Raw genomic sequence first — 24,327 nt, 5'->3', positions numbered from 1 at the left:
GCTCACTTCCTCATTGCTCCCACCTAACCTTCCTTTCCCTCCTATTCTCATCTCTACAGCCATCTGTAGGAGGAAGGCAGTGGTGGGTTTCCCCTGGTTCACACCGGTTCTATAGAACCGGTAGTAAAACGGCGGGAGGCTCCTCTCACCGACCCAGACGTCATAAAAATGCTTCTGCACTTGCACAGAAGAGCGCACATGTGTGTGAGTGAAGGGAGCACGCGTGCGCGGCCCCACTGTGAACCGGTAGTAAAGGTAAGTAGAACCCACCCCTGGAGGAAGGAGGAAAAACAGCACAGTGACTGTTTTATGTAAGCTGTTGCTGTTTCAATTACTCAGACTGTTTCCCTTTCTTCCTCGGTAAATCGACTGCAGTGATAGGCAAAGTGGTAGTAAAAGGAGGCTCTTACAAGAGTGGAACACTTCCTATAATGCTACATTTATTTATTTATCCCTCCTTGATTATTTTCATAAGTAAATCAAGGTGGTGAACATACCTAATATTCTTCTTACTCCTATTTTCCCTAAAACAACAACTCTGTAAATTGGGATGAGGGTATGGCACAAGGTCACATAGCTGGCTTTCATAACTAAGATGGGACTTGAACTCACAGTCTCTTGTTTTTTAGTCCATTGCCTTAACTACTAGACTAAACTGGCTGTGATCAAACTGTTGGTTAGCAAACTGACCAAACTTGCTATATGTTTTAACAGTACAATCCTGGATGCCTCTAAAAACAAAATAATTGCATGGGTAGAATGTGCAAAATAGCTAAAAGTTCACATAGGTGGAAGAAAATTGTGGGGGTTTTATTATTATTATTATTATTATTATTATTATTATTATTATTAATTTGATTTATATGCCGCCCTTCTCCGGAGACTCAGGGCGGTTTACAATGTGCTCAGCAATAGCCTTCATCCTTTTGTATATTTATACAAAGTCAGCTTGTTGCCCCCACAACTGGGTTCTCAATTTACCTACCTTAGAAAGGATGGAAGGCTGAGTCAACCTTGAGCCTTGGCGAGATTCGAACCTGCAGTAATTGCAGGCAGCTGGTCTTAATAACCAGCTTAATAATAGGGTGCCTTAGACCACTGTACTACCAAGGCTCTTAAGTAATTAATTTAAGTAATTAATTATACAATCTCATTATTGTTATAATTTTGATCTGTAGTCCTGGCCCCCTCTGGCTCTGAGTAAAGCCCCAGGCACACCATTTAAATTCTACTGTGGCTCTCAGCCTAATCTAAGATGCATCTCTTGATTCCATGGCTTAATGTGATGTGTAGACCCAACCCTTGCATGTTTCCTAGCTATTGATGGAAACAGATGGACTAAGTACACCCTTAGATCTATTTCAAGGTTGCCCATCTATTTAATCACCTTACAGACTGCAATCTGCCCCATCCCATCCCATCCCATCCATTGTCAGGAAAAAGCTCTAGATGGTACCTCGTGATTTGTTATTGATCCGTTTGCGTTGACTGCTAGATGTATGAGACAACAGAGTTGCCTGTTGATGGTTGGAATCCACAGGACTGGTAGCAATGATATTATCCTTGTACTTGTTCATCAAGGAGAGTTTAGCATTGTCACTTCCTAACAAGAAAAAATTAAGGTAGAAACTTTGAGAAAAAGAGGGAAAAGAGGGAAATGAGAAAAGAATAGGAATAATAATAAGAAAAAAATATTCATTTCCAGTTATCCAAGCATTAATATTTGGAACGTCTTTAGATGTGGACCATCTGGCAATAGAAGTTAAATCCTTCTACTGTAACCAACCATCTGTATGTTTTGAGCAGGCTTGCGGTTTTGTCCCAATATCTCTACATCCCAACAATAAATGCATTCAAAAGGATTATCTTAAAGTAAGAATTAAGCTAGACAAAAGTTCCTGTGGGAATAGCTTTGCAAAAATTGAATCAAATTGTTATGGATGCTCCTGCTGAAATTTTTCACTATTCACAGAGCAAAAGCAGTGACATTGATGGTCACTTCTTTGGTCTTGTATGATTAGGGCTTTTTTAAAAAAATAAAACCTGGGAATGGGGGTGGGACAGAGAGAAACCAAATCAAAACCGTAACATTTAGAGAGGAGGGAAGAGGGAATTAATCTTCTGCTTCAACTATAGGTTCAAAGCATAAGGGCTATACAGCACTTCAGTCTGGTTCTCTAGAAGTTGCTTCAGAGGAAATGGGAACAGAAATCTGGCAATCTTAAAGCAAGTACTACTTCATACTTCTGTATCCTCTGAAGTACATACATGCATACAAACACCTGCTGAAGCCAGAGAGAGTTTTCCTCTCCCTGCCAAAAACAGGCACATGAGACCTTCACTTACCTCAAGTGCTCCCATGTCAGTTTTAACACAGAAAAAAAGAAACAATTGCACAACAGCAAATAGCTTGAATATGATTATATTGAGATAGAAGCTAATGCAGAAATTTGTCTTTCCGTCTATCAACTGTCATATCATCAGAAATTGTCTATGCCCAGGTCTTTTGACTTTTTATATTGCTTGAAACACAAAAGCTGATAAAAGCAAGTAACCTGGCCTGGCTACAGAAAGACTGACTCAAATTTCTGTTTACCACACTGAAAACATCATTAAACATTCCCTAATGTAAATTTTAAGCACTTTCGTGTTCTTTGGTAACAGTCAAAATTCATTAACTAACCTACTTCTTTCCATGCTGTCCTTGAAGCAAACGCCTCCTTATTGCTTTATTACAGTTAATGCTATTCTAAGTCACCTTCCACTGGCATGCAGCCAAATAATATGGCAATCCAAATTGTGTAGCCAGAAATTAGCCCTGCTAGAGATAATGGGAAAGTGATGGATTATATGGCTGAAAACAAAATACCAGCATTTCATATTGAGAAATTAGGTCAAATAAGCTGTGCATCGAAGGCATCTAAACACATGCATAATAACTTATCCAATCGCACATAGTTATAGGTTAAAAAATATATGCTGATTATGACCTGGGGTTAGATCCATGCTCGATTTTTCATTACAGCCCTGTAGCGAGTCCAGTGTTCTGGTCATCTGGCTGGCAAAGTCCTCACCCCCGTTCATGCATTCTCTCTGTAAGTGGTGGCGCAGATCAGTAATGTCATATTCATAACCATCTAGGATTGGAGTCTCTCTGATGCTCAGAGTTCCACTGGAGTTGTGCCCTTGCACTCGGGCATTCCGCAGACTCTCACGACCGTGGCCACCAATCAGCACTGAGGGGATGTAGTGAATTTCATTGGCTGCCTCAGCACTGGCACTCTTCTGGGGCTGTGGCACTCGACGGCGCTTGCACCAACGCCGGCGTGTGTAGAGAATCATAACCAGACACAAGATGGAAAGCAGCAAGGCAATCATCCCTCCCTGTGACAACCAAAGGGAAAGAAACAAACTCAAGATCAGGCAGTATCAGTTAGCACTTGCATATTTACTCTAGTTGACTTGATATTAGACTCAGAATTCCCTGTTTCAGAAAACAAGGTTCCATTCCTCAAGGTTTGTGGGAAAATAATACAATTAATCATGGAAAGAATCATAATCAGGGTTCATGCTAATATGGAGGGCATTACTGAAATGAATGGGAGTTGTGCAGTTGTGCATTTCTCACTGATTTCTAACAGGCCTGCTACTGAAAGGCTTTCGGTTGAATTTAATTCAGTGTCTTCCATGCTGCATGAAACAATGATTTCACAAATTAATTTTTCAGAATAGTAATTCTATCCTTGACACCAGCAATACAAATTAAACTTCAGAATTTACACTAGCCTATAGTTTGAAGCAGCCTTTACAAAAGCCTTGTTATAGATGATGCCAAGTCCTTAAACACTGTATTTATGGATAATAATAAACAGAATTATTGCAATTTTAAAGAGTCAAATACCTCTTCAGTGCCTTACGCTTTAAGAATTTTCTTGTATATCTAACCAACTCTGTACATGTGACAGGGAATGACTACAGAGTTGCGGGTGAATGAACACTGGTCACATCACTCTAGCTAATGAAGACATGCAATGTAGTTTCACAGGAGATTAAGCTGTGGTTTCCATTTACAGTAGAGCCTGCATTGACCAGACAGCTGGACTATAGGATTTCACAGATTTCTTCCAAACTATATTATTCCCTTTACAGATGAAGAATGACATGAAAATAGAGAAGGAAAGATTGCTTCTGTTTAATTCTTTTCTCTCCAGCCTGTATTCCCGCTTCTTCAATATCTTCTCTTCTCATTTAACTTTTCATGAAATGGAAATAATCAAAGTGAAGTTGAGAACAAACCAGAATTTCAGTCTTATACTTCAGGTGTGAAACAAAGTCAAAGCTTCAGGGCCAAAATGCAGATTACTTTAAAGGCCCACCTGGCACCTTTTTTTAAAATAAAGAGTCTAAAATCAGCATAAGGAATCCAAGCCAGGTTGGGATTTTAACAAGAACGTTAAACTATAGAACTATAGATTTTACTGTGATTCCGGTTTAAAAAAATTGGGGGAGGGGAGAGGAAGAAGGGAAGCACAATTGATATTATTTATTTATTTATTTTTACTGAAATAAATTAATCACTTTTTGATAATGCAAATTCATGTATGGTACATCCAGTCTGGATTAAAAACCTAGCAAATGATAAACAATTAAAACTTCAACTCCCAATTTGGACTGGGTCTTTTGAATTTATTTTATAATTTAAAAGAAAAAAAATGACATAGTTGCTAAGAACTTCTTCAACGTAAAGAGCAGTTTTGGTCTCCAGTCTGTTGAGCCTTTAAATTTTAAAAGCATAGGGAAAATATATATAACCAAAACCAATCAATTAATGACATCATGTCTATTTCTTGTTCATGGTCTATCTTTCTATATTCCTTTATATGCAATGGATTGTTGTAATAAAATAAAATAACCATCATCTGCTCCACTAGGAAAAACAAATAAATGAGAACTACTAAATAAACAACAGAAGCAATGGCTGGCAAAGAGCATGATAATAGCTACTACACTTCAATTCCCCTTTTGTTTTTGGCCTAATGAAAATGTTTCTACCTTTCCTTAAGGGAAAAATACTTGCAAATGAAATTGAGAAGCAAACATTTAAGACAACCCTGAGTGTTTTTGTCAGATATGACTCTTGGGTTAGTTCTCGTAATTCTATTAGATGCAAATTTAAGCCCAAAGCCTCTCATATTTAATAAAATAGTGCAAATATCTATGCATTTAATAGAAAAGACAAAACATAAAACAGAATAGAATTTTGAATGACACTTGCCCCTTGAATTTTCTGGAGTTTCCAAGACAAAAATTAGAATATTCTGTCATAAAACCTTCTGTGCTTTCATACACTCTAGGGAAGCTGAAATCAATTCAACTAGAATTTGAAGCAGTTTTACATAAGGCATGTCCCTTAAAAATGAATATTAGGTTAATACAATAAATTAATATTACTCTAAATTTCACTATATCTCGAAGGCTATCACTAGATGTCAAGGTGTTGGTCATTACCTTTAAAGCCCTAAATGGCTCAGGGCCAGGCTATCTTCGAGACTGCCTTTTACCACATAGCTCCCAGCGACCGGTAAGATCCCACAGAGTCGGTCTCCTCCGGGTCCCGTCAGCTAAACAATGTCGGCTGGTGGGCCCACGGGGGAGGGCCTTCTCTGTGGCTGCCCCAGCTCTCTGGAACCAATTACCTCCTGAGGTCCGGACCACCCCCACCCTATTGACCTTCCAAAAAGCGGTGAAGACCTGGCTCTTCTGGCAGGCCTGGGGCCGTTGATCTCGTTATAATGATCTTGCGAGACCTGGCCACGAATTGGAGTGCATGTGTTTTAACGTTTTTAAAATTTTTAATGTTTTAATGTTTTTCTTTTTAATATTTTTTTATGGGATTGTTCGCATTGTTTTATTCTTTGCTGTAAGCCGCCCAGAGTCCCTTGGGAGTTGGGCGGCATAGAAATGCGACAAAATAAATAAATAAATAGATAGATAGATATTCCCACAAATATTTGGATGTTTCACAGAACAGTCACCATGGACTATGTGGGGTATATCACATGAAAAATGAGATCAGTATAGAAATAAACTAACCAGTTGCTATATTTATTGCATAGTTCAGTTTTCTGAACTCTGTGAGAACCCATCTTGACTATTTGCCAAAGCAAAAAGGTGACTTTTACATAAAATAGCAATAGCAATAGCAATGGCACTTAGACTTATATACCGCTATATACAGGCCTGGTAGCTCAGCAGACTAAAAGCATTGTGATTAACACCAGCTGTCTGCAATTACTGTAAGTTCGAATCTCACCAGGCTCAAGGTTGACTCAGCCCTTCATCCTTTCTAAGGTAGGTTAAATGAGGACCCAGTTTGTGGGGGCAATAAGCTGACTTTGTATAAATATACAAAAGTATGAAGGCTACTGCTTAACGCATTGTAAGCCGCCCTGAGTCTCCGAAGAAGGGCGGCATATAAATCAATTTTTTTTTAAAAAAAGTGCTCTACAGCTCTCTCTAAGCAGTTTACAGAGTCAGCCCCCAACAATCTGGGTCCTCATTTTACCGACCTCAGAAGGATGGAAAGCTGAGTCAACCTTGAGCCTGGTGGGATTTGAACTGTCAAATTGCAGGCAGCCAGCAGGCAGCAGAAGTAGGCTGCAATACTGCACTCTAACCACTGCGCCACCAAGGCTCTTGAATAAAATGAATAAAATAATTTAAAGGGCATTGGGGAAAAAAACCCTGATTCTATTAAAACATTTCTAGAGAAGGATGCAAGTGTTCTGTCCATTGCTGTTGAAAAGTAAACAAGATCAGAATTTTAAGGGCATGTTTCAAAATCAGTATTTTAAAAATGCTGAATTGTTTTATGCACTGTCAACAATATTATGCTATACTGGGGGCTATATCGAAGTCATGAGGATGGTACGAGAGCCAATCACTATATCAAGTAACTCAGTGCTTGTTTTATGTAAGACTAGAAACTATTATGGAAGGAAAACTGAAGACTGCAGTTTTCAAATTGCATATCATAACATCCTCTCATTGACAACTTAAGGATCTCCAAGAATAGTTTCTTTATTTATGAGACTTGTAAACTGCCCAAATCTGTTCTAACTCTGAAAAGCTTACAGAATACAATCAACAGAAAAACAAAACAACCAATGAAAGAAAAACAAAGAACTAGGTAATCAAATAAAAAGTCTGAAAATAACCAATCAAAGTATCACACAGGAACTCCAATTTCCATTCTGACGCAAGGCCTGAGCACAGAGCAAGGGCTTGTTTAAATAAGGCTGCAGAGGGGGCCAAATGGATCTTGAGAAAATGATGCTCCAGTGGCAGGTGCCATGACAAAGATTAAGTAATTAATAAATCAGCTAAGCTAATTAGATGTTTATACTTATACCTGTTATCTTGTACATGTTTAACATAAACAAACGAACAAACAAACAAACAAACAAACATTTATTAGAGGCTCCTGGAGGAGGAAAAAGTTAGGATTAGCAGGTGCCCACTCATCCTTTTTAGAAGTCTGAGTTCTCAAAATTATGTTCAGCCTTCAATAATCTCTCACCTCCATTTGAAGGCTAATCTATATAATATATTAAAGTAGGGGTGAAATGCTCCCGGTTCAGATTGGATCGCCCGATCCAGTAGCGATAGCGGTGGGTAGTTCGGAGAACCGGTAACAAAAATCCCTCCCACCCCATGCCCAGCTGAGCCGTGCGATCATCAGAGACTTTTTTTTTAATTTTTAAAAGCATTTTTTTCTACAACCTCTGCTTTTAAAAGTAAAAAAAAAAAAAGCCTCTGATGATCGTGTGGCTCAGCTGGGATCGTCAGAGGCTTTTAAAAGCATTTTTTAAACAACCTCTTTGGCCGAAAGAGAAAAAATGTTTTTAAAAGCCTCTGACGATCCCAGCTGAGTTGCCTGATTGTCGGAGGCTTTTAAAAGCACTTTTTAAATAACCTCTTCAGCCAAAGAGGTTGTAGAAAAAATGTTTTTAAAAGAAAAAAAAGCCTCTGCCGATGGGGCAACTCAGCTGGGATCGTCGGAGGCTTTTAAAAGAAAAAACGCCTCTGCCGATCAGGCAACTCAGCAGAGGCTTTTAAAAGCATTTTTAAACAACCTCTTCGGCCAAAGAGGTTGTAGAAAAAATGGTTTTAAAAGTTAAAAAAAAAAAAAGTTGGCCATGCCCACCCAGTCACATAACCCCCCCCCCCCCACCAAGCCATGCCCACAGAATCAGTAGCAACAAATTTTACATTTCACCACTGTATTAAAGGCCTGGAGACATTTAGAATTTATTTTTGCAGTCTCTAATATGAACAGATAAAGGGATTGAATCCTAATCAAGAATCTAAATAAAGTTTTAAAGTTCCCCCTTAATCATTTGCTTTGAAACCCACCTTTCCTTTGAATTCTAGAGATTGTAGAAAAAGAGAAAAAATTTTTGTTGCTGTCAATGGAGATTTCTTGGTGTGTGTGTGTTTGTGTGTAAACATACTTTTTCTAAGGAAATAGCTAAGGAGAGAAAATATAAGCTTCTTCTATTAGCACATGTGGAATAGCAAGATCAGACCCTGAACTCTTCACTATCAGAAAATAACTTCTTGCTATTTATTCAATGTAACTATCTTATTTTAATGGATCATTAAAAATTAATGAATTTGGAAGAAAGAGGTAAAATAATGGCTGAGGCATGCTGATATCTGCTATGGACCCACTGACCCCCAAACCTAAGAATTATAATGGAACATATATATAATTTACAAGTTCCTATTTAAAAAATCCACTCTTTTGTCAAAGGTGTGTATAGCATACAGGGCTAAAGAGAAATGATATTGTTGAAATGATATCTATATCAACATCTATAGGAATCCATAGGTTGGTCATAGTTGCATGTTATATTTCAGTGAATGGTGATAACAGAACAGCCAGGAATAAGTTTTAGGTGATGCAGGGGAAAATATTATTGTGGGAGATATAAACAACTTAGAAAGAGACAAAAGAATATAGGAAAACTGGGCTTTCAGAGAGCCAAGAATGAATGAGATTAGCGACTAGTTAGTATCTAGTCACTAGATACTAAACAGCCTCTTCCAAGTATCTGCTTAAAAAGGCTCTTTGCTCTAAATGGTTCATGTAAGCATAATTCTATTCACACATATAAATGATAAAAGAGCATCAGTTTAAAAGCATTACAGATTTGATGAGAAAAGAATGAGAGAATCACTGAAAGATTCAAGAGTGATGAGGGGTTCTGATTATGCGACCTTGGAAAAAATTGGCAACGGAAGAACAGAATTAAAGAAGAATGGCTGCAGGAAAATGAACTGTAACTCCTGAATGGGGAAAAAAACATATTAGAAGATGATTACCCAACAGAGTAGTGGAAATAGCCATAAGGAAAGAGAATATGGAAACTGCCTGGAACAAAATGAAAATAATTCTGTTACTGAATCCACACAAACATGAGGGGATTTACTGAATCCACACAAACATGAGGGGATTTACACCTGGGGTGTCAAACTCAATTTCATTGAGGGCTGTATTAGGGTTGTGTTTGAGCTCAGGGGGGCGAGATGGATGTGGACAGGGTGGGCATGGCCAGCTTGATGTCACTCAAGGCTCCGTTTTTGGCCGCGATGGCCTCCTGCAGCCCTCTGCCAGTGAAAATGGAGCTTGAGGAGGCCACATGCAGCCTGACCAGGCTCCGTTTTTGCTGGCAGAGGGCAGCAGGAGGCTATCATGGCTGAAAACAGAGACTGGGCGGGCCGCATGCAGCCTCCCTGAGCTCCATTTTTGTGGCAGAAGGCTGCAGGAGGCCATCGTGGCCAAAAACGGAGCCTGAGTGCATGGCCTTCCCGAGCTCCATTTTCACTGTTTCCAGGGAGGCCCCCGTGGGCCAGATATAAGCACCCCGCAGACCGGATCTGGCCCCCTGGCCTTGAGTTTGACACCCTTGATTTATACTAACAGGAAGTACAAAAAGGATGCTCAGTGGAATGAATAAGCAAAAATGGTGTATGAATAAAAAGCATAGAAGTTAGAATGATTGCTGGAAAAATTATGAGAGAAAAACAGTGTATGATTACTACAGTAAGAAAAAGCTGCAGTAATCAAAGAAAGTAGGAAACAGTTAAGATTAAAGAATGTGGATAAAATTTTGATGGATCATTTTGAAAATGATTTGAAGTAAGTAAAATTGATCAATTATTATGAATGAAACTGAAGTGAGGCAATCCTGGGAAAAGTCAATTAAGATCAATATGCTAATGACATATTGAAGTGTGGAGTTATATTAATTATATAAATATTCGTGTCCCAGAAAAAAACAATGCAAACTAAATCATAAATGTTATGAGAATATTGAAGAATGGCAAAACAGCAGGTATGTAAATATGGATGTGGTTTACTAATGGAACGTGAGACATTTGTAAAGTGTCTCCATGTGTCTAAAAACTAGAAGAATGCCATTATCATTTCCCTTGCAAAAGGAAAGTTAGCAAGGGCAAATGTAAAAACTACAGGGACATTAGTTTGTTAAGTGTGTCCTCAGAAAGTGTTTAACAGAATTCTGAGTGAAAGGGCACAAAAACTTACAATGAATAAAATTACGGAAATGTGGTAAGGCATTGTGCCAGGCAGTAAATGTTTGCTATTCAGCAGATCCCTAAGAAATGTATAAATGTGAAAAATAATTATGCATGTCTTGATTTGGAAAAACTATACTAAAGGAATTGCCTGAATTTTGGAATATTTTGGGTCCATATGGAGCCAAAAGTTTGCCACTTGAAGTATATGATGATCATTAAGCAGAATTGATGCCTCCTTAGTTATTCAATGTATCATACGTGTGGTCTGTTGGCTGGGAATATGAATGTACCTGTGCTTTTTGTATGAAGTTGATACCATATTATTGGCTGATGATTAGCAGCAAACTTAAGTAGACTATATATAGCAACAAGGTTACTGAATGTGAAAATTAATGTATCAAGACTGAAGGAGAAACTGGCTGGGAAGTGGTAATCACAGAACCCTGGGTCAGGGTTAACTATCATAAATGCATGCCAGTTGCCAAGCACCCAAATCACATGACCATGAGGATGGTGCAGCGGTCATAAATGTGAAAATCAGTCATAAGTCAGTTTTTCCAATGGTGTTATAACTTTGAACATTCATGAAATGAATGGTCGTAAGTAAGCGATTACCTGGATGACCAAATGCTGACAGAAAAATAGCAGTCAGTTTATGATTGTTGTTGAGAAATGAGTATCAAAAGGAGATAAAATATCTGTGTACAAAAGTGTTACATAAAAATAAGAAGTGCATATATCAGATTAAACATCAACATTTTATGAAGTGGCAAAGGGCTTCTGAAGTATGTGTGATAAAAATAGAAATGATGGTTGAGAATGGATAGGGAATGAATCATTCCAACTCAATATAAACATACTATAACTGAGCAATGAAAAAAAGTATATCGAAGTGACTTGATCACATAAAGGTAATGAATATGGATTGAACTGCAAAATAAATATATCCAGAAAGACTGGCCGGGTTTGGAGGAAAGGGAAAAACAATAGTGCATGGGCTGATGGAAATAACAATGTCTTGCAAGGACAGGATACAGAAAAGTGTAGCAAATTGGTGAAATAAACTAGATTTAGTTAGATTTCCTCCTCCTCCCTTATTTCAAGCCTATAATTTTGCTTATTATTTTTTGTTACAATTTTGTTCTCTTACTTGACCTCCATCTCTACTTTAATTTATCTTGGTTCAATTGCAGACTACCCATTCTATTTTTTATTAACTATATTACCACAGTTCCAAAGTTCTATTATTTAGCCTTGGTTTTAGCCAAGACCTAGTTGGTACAAATCACTTTATTTCTCTTTTTACTTCCTTCTATATTTCTCTACTTCCTTCTATAGTCTTTCTTTTATTATATTTCTTTATCCTGACATTTAGACCTTTAAGTGAATCCCTGAAGATAAAAAACAGAAGAGTTCAGTCTTTTAGAAATAAAAGAATACAACATAGTAAGACATGACATTTTTAATACTGTTAAAAGTACAATGGACTACTAGGCAAGTCAAAACTTTGAGGCCAAGACTATGAGAGGACTGTAACTCCAAATGAGTTGCATACTGCTGTCCAAGATAAAATTACAGCACATACAGGTAAGGACTATTTATGTTCACTATCCTGCATAGCCACAATTTAATTCTGAATGATATTATGTCAGAAGGACAAGACATTTTTGGATTTCTAAATGGTCAGATTAAAATGAGATACAAAGTATCAAATAATGGTAATCACCACTACTATGTGTGACATCTGAATCCAAAATGGTGCTCAAATCATGTGTGCAATAGGCACAGTAAAGGAGGCTCACATGCCCATTTATTTCTGCTTCGAAGATATCCATAAAATACCAATCGAGATCTTTCTCCTGGGAAACAAGCACAAAATTACAAAATTTTCAAAAATTCTTGCTTGGAACTTTCAGATTTTCTGTTTTAGTCAGTTCAAAAAATAAATTGAACTCTACCACTCTATTTCAAAATTGCTTTAGATATCACAAATTTGCTTTAGCAAACCTGCAAGGCTTAATTTGCAAGAAGCAAGAAGTCAGTGCAATACCATGTGTGGTCTTAAAATATACTTCCTGTGGTCAGTAGTGGATGAGGAGCTTTAACGATGTCTGCATTAAATGGCTATTTTTATTAACTAAACCTGTAACAGTGGCAGCTGCAAAGGATGTAATTCACTGAACTTAAAAAATAACTTCAAAGCCACATGCCACAAAAGTGTCTATGTGATCTGATGGTGCTCTTGACTGCAAATAAGTACGTTCTGAAAGCTAGGACATCCCAAAGGCGATCAAAGAACCAAATGATTCCTTCAACCATGGCTGCCTTCATACCACTGTTGCTGCTCTAACTTTTAAAGATTTGACAGTTATTTACTATTGGTGCATTCTGTCCATGTTTTAGGGCCAGCCTGTATTTAAACAGACATAAAGCAGCTTCTTTGTTTCAGTTGACTTGGTGTTCTTTAGTTTGTCACTAATGCCTGAATATTAAACAATATTTAATGTCTGTTGATTGATTGATTGACTGATTGATTGATTAACATCTGATTCCAGAGTTTCTAGACAGCAGTAAAAATAACAAGGACAATGAAAAGAACATGTCCAAGAATTTTAAAAGGCTCCCACTGCAAGATTTTGGATTCCAAATGTTCTACTATAAAGACTTCATGGTGTTGTTCATGGACTTGATGAATCTGGTGTTGTTTATGTTGCTATCAAGTACCCTGCATAGTCCTGTTTCAATGAACATGACATGAGGGATCCATTTCCCGTTCTTGCCTGATTCAAAGATGCCACTGAAAAATCTGGAAAAACATTTGTTGACTGTAAATCATGTTACAGAGTGGTTTGTTTCCTGCTGCCTTGAGCTGAACTGGGTTTTGAGTCTAGGGTTTGCATCAGGGGTGGGTTCTATTTACCTTTACTACCAGTTCGCAACAGGATCTTCTATGCATGCGCAGATCGCTGATAATGACATCCGGGGCAGTGGGCGGGGCGTCCCGCCAGTTTTACTACTGGTTCTTGCGAACCGGTCCGAGCCATGGGCAACCCACCACTGGTTTGCATCTACATTTTACAATATGTACTAAATACAGATACTGCTCAGCTTCAATTTGGAACTCAATGTATAAAAAGAATTTATAGTACTTTAATTTTATTTGAAACTGAATCAGAAATTGAGCTAGTATTCAAATTGGAATTGTTCAGAAAGCACATATCAAAGTTCAGTCTATAACCATAGAAAGCAGATGTTAAGAAGAAAGCAACACCTAAATACAGGTAGTCCTTGATTTACAACAGTTCGTTTAGTGACCGTTCAAATTTACAATGGAACTGAAAAAAGGGACATGACCATTTTTTACACTTATGACTATTGTAGCATCCTAATAGTTATGCGATCAAAATTCAGACACTTGACAACTGACTCATATTTATGACGGTTGCAGTGCCTCAGGGTCATGTGATCACATTTTATGACCTGCTGACAAGCAAAGTCAATGGGGAAGCGAGATTTACTTAATAACTGTGTTGGTAACTTAACAGCTGCACTGATTCATTTAACAACTGTGGCCAGAAAGGTTGTAAAATGGGGTAAAACTCAATTAACAACTTTCTCACTTAGCAACAGAAATTTTGGGCTCAATTGTGGTTGTAAGTTGAGGACCATCTGTAACACAATATGCCAAATATCTAGATTTGCTACTATTAATTTGCAATGCATGTATTTTTTTTCAAGGAATATTTTTATTTATGGTCACTGACCGATCAAATGTAGCATGCGAAGGAGAAACATAAAAGACAAAGAAATACAACTTTAGAACATTTGTTCTATACAAATGTTAATTCTAGAACATTTTGAAATAATGATGATGTCTTGAAAGTGACAGGGTTTACTACCATGTTTTTCCTAAAACATGACCCACCACGAAAAGAAGGCCCAGCATTGTTTTGTGCGCATGCATTAAAATTAAGCCCTACCCCCAAAATTTGGCCATATTTAAGCGCATGCGTGGCCAGGCTTGCCAGAGTGGATGACGGCAGGCTTTTTCGGGTGGACGGCTACAGGTAGGCAAGGGTGCACAAGGCACATGGGTAGCATTGTTCGCTCTTTTTGGCCATGAAAGAAGCAGCCCAGTGGCCAGGCGAGGCACGTGGGTCACGTCTCTCCCTCTTCTCGGCCCAATGGCCAGGCCAGATGTGTGGGAGAAAAATTAAGACACCCCTCGGGTGGGTTCAAAAGAAAATAAGACCAGGTCGTATTTTCAAAGTTTAAGAGTTTAAGAATTTAAGAGTTTATTAGATTTCTATACCGCCCTTCTCCCGAAGGACTCAGTACAGCCATATTAAAACACATAGATTTATAAAATTTAAAACAAATTAAAATCGAAATATAAAAATTTGGCCGCGAATTAAAACATACATACATTTTAAAAATTCATACTAGGCCAGTCCGGGTTGCTGAAACAGAAGGATCTTAAGGGCGTGACGAAAAGTACGCAGGTCGGGGCTAAGACGAAGTTCTAGGGGCAACTCATTCCAGAAGGCTGGTGCCCCCACAGAGAAGGCTCTCCCCCTGGATGTCGCCAGTCGGCATTGTTTGGCCGACGGCACCCTGAGGAGTCCCTCTCTGTGGGAGCGTATTGGCCGTTGGGAGGTTGTTGCTGGCAGAAGGCAGTCTTGTATATACCCCGATCCTAAACTGTAGAGCGCTTTAAAGGTGGTAACCAACACCTTGAATCACACCCGGGAGCCAGTGCAGCTCGCGCAGGAGGGGTGTTACATGGGTGCGATGAGTCGCACCCATAACCACCCGCGCGGTCGCATTCTGGACCAGTTGGAGCCTCCGAGTGCTCTTCAAGGGGAGCCCCATGTAGAGAGCATTGCAGTAGTCCAGACGGGATGTGACGAGGGCATGAGTGACCGTGCGCAGGGCATCCCGGTCCAGAAAGGGACGCAACTGGTGCATCACGAGAACCCGATAAAAAGCTCCCCTGGCCACGGCCATCATGTGATCTTCCAAAGACAGCCATGCATCCAGGAGAACGCCCAAGTTGTGTGCCCTCTCTGAGGGGGCCAAGGTCTCACCCCCAATAGTCAGCGATGGAACCAGCTGACTATACCGGGACGCCGGGAGCCACAGCCACTCGGTCTTGGAGGGGTTGAGCTTGAGCTTGTTTCTCCCCCCACAGCCTCCAGGCACTGGGACATCACATCAAAGGCATCACTGGGGTGGTCCGGGATGGAGATGTACAGCTGAGTATTGTCAGCGTACTGGTGGAATCTCACCCCGAAACCACAGATGATCTCGCCCAGCGGCTTCACATAAATGTTGAACAGAAGGGGCAAGAGGACTGACCCTTGCGGCACCCCACATACAAGGTGCCTTGAGGTCGACCTCTGCCCCCTGCCAACACAAGCTGCACACAGTTGGAGAGGAAGGAAGAGAACCACCGCAACACGGTGCCCCCCACTCCCAACCCCTCCAATCGTCGCAGCATGATACCATGATCGATGGTATCAAAAGCCGCTGAGAGATCTAATAGGACCAGGACAGAGGAGCAACCCCTGTCCTGAGCCCTCCAGAGATCATCAACCAATGCAACCAATGGCGTTTCCGTGCTGTGCCCTGGCCTGAAGCCCAACTGGAATGGATCTAGATAATCGGCTTCATCCAGGTACTCTCAACAACCTTCACCACACTCTCAACAACCTTCACCACAAAGCGAAGGTTGGAGACTGGGTGATAATTTGCTAATACAGCCAGGGCCAGGGAGGGCTTCTTGAGGAAGGGCCTCACCACTGCCTCTTTCAAAGAGGGGAGGGGAAGTAACCCTTGCTCAAAGAAGCATTAATAATCCCCTGGAGCCAGCCTCGTGTACCCTCCCGGGAGGCCAGCACCAAGCAGGAGGGACACAGATCCAATAAACATGTGGCAGCGCTAAGCCTCCCCAGAATCCTGTCCACGTCCTCGGGAGTCACAAGGTCAAACCCCTCCCAGATAACATTCTCAAGACCCCCCTCCATCATCCCATCCAGATCTACCCAATCAAAGTCCAGACCTTCCCGAATCTGAGTGACTTTGTCATGCAGGAATTGCACAAAATCTTCAGCCCTGCCCTGCAAGGGGTCATCCCTTGCTCCCAGATGAAGGAGGGAGCGGGTCACCCTAAACAGGGCTGCAGCAGTTCTCTGCAGACCCGATAATAGCGGAAAAATAATTACATTTTGCTGCCTTTATCGCTACTAGGTAGATCTTAATATGAGACCTCACCAGTGTTCGGTCAGATTCGGAGCGACTGGCCCTCCAATCACTCTCCAGGCGTCTTTTCCAGTGCTTCATCTCTCTCAGCTCCTCGGAAAACCAGGGAGCCAAGTGAGATCGGCACCGGGTTAGAGGCCGCAAAGGCACAACACAGTCCAAAGCTCCAGCTGCCGCCCTATCCCAGGCGGCACCCAGTTCTTCAGTCGTGCCGTGAGCCAGAGCCTCAGGGAATGGCCCAAGCTCTGTCAGGAACCTATCCGGGTCCATCAGGCACCTGGGACGGAACCACCTAGTTGGTTCCGTCTCCCTGCGGTGAGGTGTAGCTGTTCAAAAGTCCATGCAAAGGAGGGAGTGATCAGACCATGACAAGGGCTCGATGACTAAATCCCCTATTTCCAGATCACTCTGCCACTGACCAGAGACAAAAATCAAGTCCAGAGTGTGTCCCCCCCATGTGAGTAGGGCCTTGAACTAACTGGGTCAGGTCCAAGGCCATCATGGAAGCCAAGAACTCCTGAGCCGCCATAGACGTTTCACTGACAGATGGCAGGTTGAAATCCCCCATAACCATAAGCCTGGGTGTATCAACCGCCACCCCGGCTATCACATCAGGCAGTTCGGGCAGGGCCGCTGCCACGCAGCAGGGAGCCAAGTACATAATCAGCAGGCCCATCTGCACCCCATGACCCCACTTCACAAGGAGGGACTCACATCTGGCTATCTGAGGTACAGTGGCTTACCTCAGACATAGACTTTCTTTAATAATAACCGCCACCCCCCCGCCCCTACCCTGAGCCCTCAGCTGATGGAATGCCCGGAAACCTGGTGGGCACATTTCAACAAGGGGCACCCCCTCTTCCGGCCCCAACCAGGTCTCCATAATACCCACCACATCCGCTCCCCCCTCCTGAATAAGATCATAAATGAGGGGGGGCTTATTTGTCACGGACCTGGCGTTGCACAACATCAGCCGATAGCTCAAGCCCTGAGGATCTGTGCTACCTGGGGAACGAGAAAAGCATTGGGGACCGGAGTGCGCAATCGCTCAAAGATAGCGAATGCGCACTCCCATAACATGATATGGCCCCCTGCTTCCACCATACCTGCCCCTCCCACCCACAGTACAAATCCAACAGCTCTCATTAGATCGAGCTCTAGCCCCCTTCCTGGTGTTCAACCCTGCATCCCCAATGCCGCAATCCCCCGCCAAACCTGGCCTTGACCTTGGTGGGCTACCCCCCAAACCCCCTTTGATCACACCTGAACCCCTTAAATTTTTAATTAAAAACCCATTTAAAAACCCCCTTAATCTCTTTTTTGCAGCATGCCATCTCTCGGGGTTCCAAAACCCGTCATCAAGATAGGCCCTTGATAACGTGGAAGGCCAGGTCTGCGAGAGGGGGGTGTCTCACAGGACAAGAAGCTTAGTCTTTGTATACATCCAACGTTCTGGGATGATGGTATGATATGACCTGGGAGTCCACCATGATGATCCAATAAGTCCAGGGAAAGAAGAAGCCGGGTGTAGCTGGCAGCATCTCTACTGACCTCTCACGACAGTAGGCAGGAGTCATGGCGCTCCGACCACCGGGGGGCAAACCTCCAAACCACCCTCTCACGGTGATTGGCCTACTGGCCATGGAGAAACTGGAACAACCCCCCCCCCCCGGTGATGGACATGCAGTGCAAAACCAGCTCCCTCAGTACACCCCTAATTGGTAATACAGTATCACCAATTATAGCTATCACTGCAAAACAAATGGTGTTTCCCTTAATAATATTGTTAAAATTCAGTTCCAATACTCTTTTATAATAAATCGCTAACTGATACAGAAGGTTTATGGAACCTGGGTGTATTTTAATTTTATTGACAAGCTAAAAGATGCAAACTTTTACTGGCTGCTGCTATAACTTATGCAATGGCAAATAGTGTCACCTAGCAACAGCTTGTTACCCTTTGAAAAATGCGAATTTTCTTCCCAGATATGTACATGTATTCTAGACCAGAAACATTACCCACACTAAACCAATATTCACAACAGCGACTCTCATCCTCTTTGGGAGAACTTAGTTTTTGGAACAAAGAACTGTTATTAGAAATAGGCTTTAAAAAAAAAAGAAAAAAGGATGCCATTATATATGCAACTGCATTTCTGTTGCTAAGCAAGGCTGTTGTTAAGTGAGTTATGCCTGATTCGATCACCTTTTTTGCTATAGTTGTTAAATGAATCACTGCAATTGTTAAAAGAAGCATGGAATCATTAAGTGAATCCAGCTTCCCCAGTGATTTTGCTTGTGGGAAGCCAGGTGGGAAGATTGCAAATGGTCATCACGTGACCCTGACACATGCAACCATTGTAAATAAAGGCAAGTTGTCAAGCAACCAAATTTTGAATCATGTGACTATGAGGCAGGGGTGAAATGCTCCCGGTTCGGACCAGATCACCCGATCTGGTAGCGATGACGGCGGGTGGTTCGGAGAACCGGTAGCAAAAATCCCTGCACACACACCCCCCATGCCCAGCTGAGCTGCACGATCATCAGAGGCTTTTTTTTTTTTTTTACTTTTAAAAGCATTTTTTTCTACAACCTCTTCCAATGAAAAAATGCTTTTAAAAGTAAAAAAAAAAGCCTCTGATGATCGCATGGCTCAGCTGGATCATCAGCGGCTTTTCAAAGCATTTTTTTCTGCAACCTCTTGGCCGAAGAGGTGGTAAAAAAAATGCTTTGAAAAGTCTCTGACGATCCCAGCTGAGTTCCTGATCGGCAGAGAGGCTTTTCAAAGCATTAGAAAAAATGCTTTGAAAAGTTTTTTTTAAAAAAAGTTGGCCACGCCCACCCAGTCACATTACCCCCCCACACCAAGCCACGCCCACAGAACCAGTAGTAACAGATTTTGCATTTCACCCTTGCCATGAGAATGTTACAAAGGTCATAGCTGCAAGGACAGGTCGCAAGTTACATTTGTTAGTGCAACAGTGACTTCAAACAGTCGCTAAACAAATGATTGTAAATTGAGGACTACCTATACATCTTCCAAATTCTCATCTTTCATCAATATAAAAAGCACAGAAACTCCTCCAAATATCTATTACCCCACTAGGAAAGGCATCTGCATCATTTTGGCATATCTCAAAGACTGATTTTGTCAGCCTTCTTTTAAACAGCATCTGTGTTCTTGTGACGTCAGTCAAACGCAGGGCATGATTCATTGTGTCTTCTTCCACTGTCCCCATTTACAATGAGATCAAGGCCAAATTTATTTGTTATACCAACCATCTTCCAGATAAGGTGACAAATTATTGATGATAAATTAATTTTAAAGGCTCAAACCTTAAACAATTGAATTACCTTCCCATAGGCATGTTTCACACTGTTAGTAGTTAGGTTACCGTTTTTTGCTTTATCATTTAAGGTAAGAAAGAAATATTTAAGTTCTTAATCATAAGCGTAACTTACTTTGTTTGCATCCAATACGCTTTTTATTTCTTTATTATGTTATCAGTTTGTTTTATTATATTTTATGCTATATTGCATTATTACATCCTGTGGCTACAACAATAAACTTATTTACTTACACTGACGCTTATTCCACAAACTAATTAATTTAGAAGAACCAATGTGGGTGGTATTACTGAAGCAATAACAAATGAGTTTCTAATCCACAGTGAGCCAAGTACCAGTAACTTACTTTTTGAAAGAAAATAATAAACAATATTATAAAAGAGTAAAGAGAATAAAAAAGCAGAACACAAATAGATCTAATATTACTAGGATATTATTTCTAGTGTATTGTTAATTAATTATAAATAATTGAATATAACGTATTGCTCAATGATAAACAAGACCTACAGTCAATATAGTATGAATCACTAAATAAAGTGTGCTCTCTTTCTTCTTTCTTTCTTTTCTTTCTTTCTTTCTTTCTTTCTTTCTTTCTTTCTTTCTTTCTTTCTCTCTCTCTCTCTCTCTCTCTCTCTCTCTCTCTCTCTCTCTCTCTCTCTCTCTCTCTGTGTGTGTGTCTCTCTGTTTACACACAACACACATACATATAAACATACATAGACACAAACAGAAGATTGAACCAAAACCTATAATTTATTCTGACTTAAGTATCCCATAAAATTGAAATATAGATATTGAAAAATTCAAATTTTGTACAAGGCATCAATCCATATATTGAATGATTTCCATTTTGAACTAAATTCTGTGTGACCTTTACAATACTATATACTTTTTAGTGGAAACTTGGTTATTTCTCTCTTTGAAAGAATGATTAACCTAATGGTACTGGAATGCTTTGAGGTTCAAATTAATTTTGTATCTTAAAAATAAATATGACACAGAGTTTTAATTGGAAACTATTCTTGGACTATAATTTAAATGCATAGTTTTGTATTCATCCAAAATCTGGGAATTATTTCACAATTCATATTAAACACATATTGAAAATAATATTCATAGAAAAAAATATTTTCTAAAAATTACTTAAAGCTTAATGCATAAGAGATGTGTTTTTTCATATTTGGTGGCAATGCTTTAAAACTCTACTATTTTGGAAAATGATTCATATTAGAATGAATGAATTGGATCTCACTTGTGACAGCCATTGGCAGCAACAATATCTTATATTTCCATAATTTTGAGAATTCTATAAGGTGGATCAAAACAAGTTATGAACTATGTTGTAAAGAGAAGGAAGAGTTTCTCAATTAAATACCGTATGAAAATAAAAAGATAAACCTATAATCAATTTAAAAAGTTAAGTGTGAACTCACCTGAATGGATTTTCTTCCTACCGGTAATTTAGAAAAAAAATTAAAATCCTAGTTTGATTTTTGAGATCTTCTTTCTGAGAAGTCTGATTCGTCTCTATGGAGTAGGTTTATTCTCTTGTTATTTGTTCAATATTTTGTATGCAGAACACTCTGTCAGGTTAAATCCCAACTTCCATCTAAAGGAGTTATCCCAAAATTTCCACACTTCCTCCAGCATCTACCAGGTCAATTTAATTATTTGAGTAGACAGAGTATTACCAAAAGTAAGGATGCAATCCTATCTACCAACCTACCTAGCTTTCAAAGAGTTAATTCCACTGAATTAAAAGGAATTCTCATAGTATATGTATAAGCATGCATTATTAGTCCCTTCTGCTTGCTACACGTAAGAAAAAAGCAGACAGATCATTAAGGACTTAAAAGACTGCAGTCCAAACCTAGATGGGAACAAACATATTAATAATTTCCCTTTTTAATTCCAGGTAGAAAGGCAGGAGGCCAGAGCTAAAAGAGAGTGCTTTAGCCATCCATTGTTTCCATCACTTTTTCCCCCCAGGCAGGCAAAAATGAGACAGGTGGAAGGAAAGCTTTGACTAAAGATAGCTGGTGAAAATGGAGGGCAGGTAGTAAACCACTGTTAGTTTCAGTTTGCTATATTATTTGCTGTCCTGGTTAGCATTGGGCTAACTTACCATGTTCCACATGCACTAGCCTGGCTTTTCTTTTAAAAATGTCAAGGGTTATCTAGCAGGTTTTGGCTGGTTCATGAGAATCAATTTTTCCCCCTAATGCTGGATCCCTTTTAAGTTTTGGTAAGATAGCAATAGCACTTAGACTTATATACGGCTTCACAGTGCTTTTACAGCCCTCTCTAAGCGGTTTACAGAGTCAGCATATTGCCCCCAACAATCTGGGTCCTCATTTTACCCACCCTGGAAGGATGGAAGGCTGAGTCAACCTTGAGCCTGGTGAGATTCGACCTGCCAAACTGCTGGCAGCCGGTGATCAGCAGAAGTAGCCTGTAGTACTGCACTCTTAACCACTGCGCCACCACGGCTCTTATGTGGCAGACAGTCTAATTGAAGGGTGACGACTCAATGATATAGCCTTGTTGAAGATGCCAGCCCAAAAGTGCTGAGAGAAAGCATGAGATGGGCCATCAACCGCCAATGTCCAGAGTGCTGATCAGGGGAGTAGACATTTCTCCCTCACACTTTGGAAGCCATCTCTGATTACAATGGTCCAATCCAACCCACCTTCTGCTATTTAATTTGCTCTGTCCTGTACCTGCATAGTAAACCAATTATTTTCTAATTGAAATCATACTTTTAATTTCAGGACAGCTTTTGAAGTTATCTTGCCACCATTTTATCTCCAAAACAGTGCCGTACTGATGAACTGAAAACAGCAGTTTCTCTCTCTTTGCTTTCTCATCTTCAAACATAGCTAATATCATGCAATGCAATATTTTATCCAATTCCAAACAGAGGCTAGAAGAGAGGTCTCCAACCTTGGCAACTTTAAGACTTGTGGACTTCAACTCCCAGAGCAAAGCTGGATGAGAAACTCTGGGAGTTTATTTATTTATTTATTTATTTATTTTTAAATTTGTATACCGCCCTTCTCCCTGAGGACTCAGGGCGGTGAACAGCCAAGTAAAAGCATAAACTACAAACATTAAAATACAATTAAAAAGATATATATAAATTTGGCCCCATGATTAAAAACAATAACAAACAATTAAAAACATTTTAAAAAGTGTTAGGCCAGCCCGGCTTACTGGAAAAAGAAGATTTTAAGGGCACGGCAGAAGGCATCGAGGTCTTGGATTCTCCTCATCTCTGGGGGCAGCTGGTTCCAGAGGGTAGGTGCCCCCACAGAGAAGGCCCTCCCCCTGGGGGTCACCAGCCTACATTGTTTGGCTGATGCCACCCCGAGGAGGCCCTCTCTGTGGGAGCACACAGGTCGATGGGAGGCCATCGGTAGCAGCAGGCGGTCTCGAAGATAACTAGGTCCTATGCCATGGAGTGCTTTAAAGGTGATAACCAACACCTTGAAGTGCACCTGGAACACCACTGGGAGCCAGTGCAGCTCACGCAGGAGAGGTGTTGTATGGGAGCGCCATGCAGCTCCAATGACTACCCGCGCGGCCGCATTCTGGACCAGTTGGAGCCTCCGGGTGCTCTTCAAGGGGAGCCCCATGTAGAGAGCGTTGCAGTAGTCCAGGTGAGAGGTGACGAGGGCATGAGTGACTGTGCACAGAGAATCCCGATCAAGAAACTGCAGAAACACATACAGGTTTACCACTTCAATTGTTCACTTGAGCAAAAAGCTTCACTCATGTACTGTACACTTCCTACATAATTCAAGTTGAAGTCCACAAGTCTTCAAGTTGCCAAGGTTGGAGACCCCTGGGCTAGAAGACACACAGTGTAAGGATGTTCCATCCCTTTCGGTGTTGTGGATTTAATAATAGATCTAAATGGTACTAGCCTGCAATACCTAGATAGAAAGCAGTATCTTTTATCCCATTTTTCTGAGGAAAAATAGTCAAGTGCATATCTGTAAGACAGTACCATTACTCAGAAAACAGAAACAGAAAATGGAAAAATAAATTAATTTCTGTGCATAGACATTATGAGGCACTGGATTGCAAGATGGCCTCTTGTCCTTCATTTTA

The 24,327-nt window shown here is 40.5% G+C and overlaps 1 protein-coding gene and 1 pseudogene across 2 annotated transcripts in view; both read right to left on the bottom strand.

The window, feature by feature from the left end:
* ASTN1 (astrotactin 1) overlaps positions 1-24,327 on the bottom strand; it is a 220,969-nt gene that overhangs the window by 119,928 nt on the left and 76,714 nt on the right. Inside the window, exons 3-4 of one of the 2 annotated variants that reach the window (XM_087890143.1) lie at positions 2,991-3,384; positions 1,457-1,603 (exon numbers count right to left, since the gene is read on the bottom strand). In XM_087890143.1, the coding sequence (XP_087746269.1) occupies positions 1,457-1,603; positions 2,991-3,384 (541 nt within the window). Of the gene's footprint in view, positions 1-1,456; positions 1,604-2,990; positions 3,403-24,327 lie in introns of those variants that run through there. The other variant, XM_060690146.2, reaches the window with a different exon arrangement.
* On the bottom strand, positions 17,270-18,590 carry LOC148114721 (uncharacterized; annotated as a pseudogene).

Source organism: Pantherophis guttatus, chromosome 3, assembly GCF_059756535.1.
Source record: "Pantherophis guttatus breed Tessera chromosome 3, ASM5975653v1, whole genome shotgun sequence".
Taxonomy (NCBI): Eukaryota; Metazoa; Chordata; class Lepidosauria; order Squamata; family Colubridae; genus Pantherophis; species Pantherophis guttatus.
The sequence above is the reverse complement of the archived record's forward strand: the minus strand, read 5'-3'. Positions and strand labels throughout refer to the sequence as shown.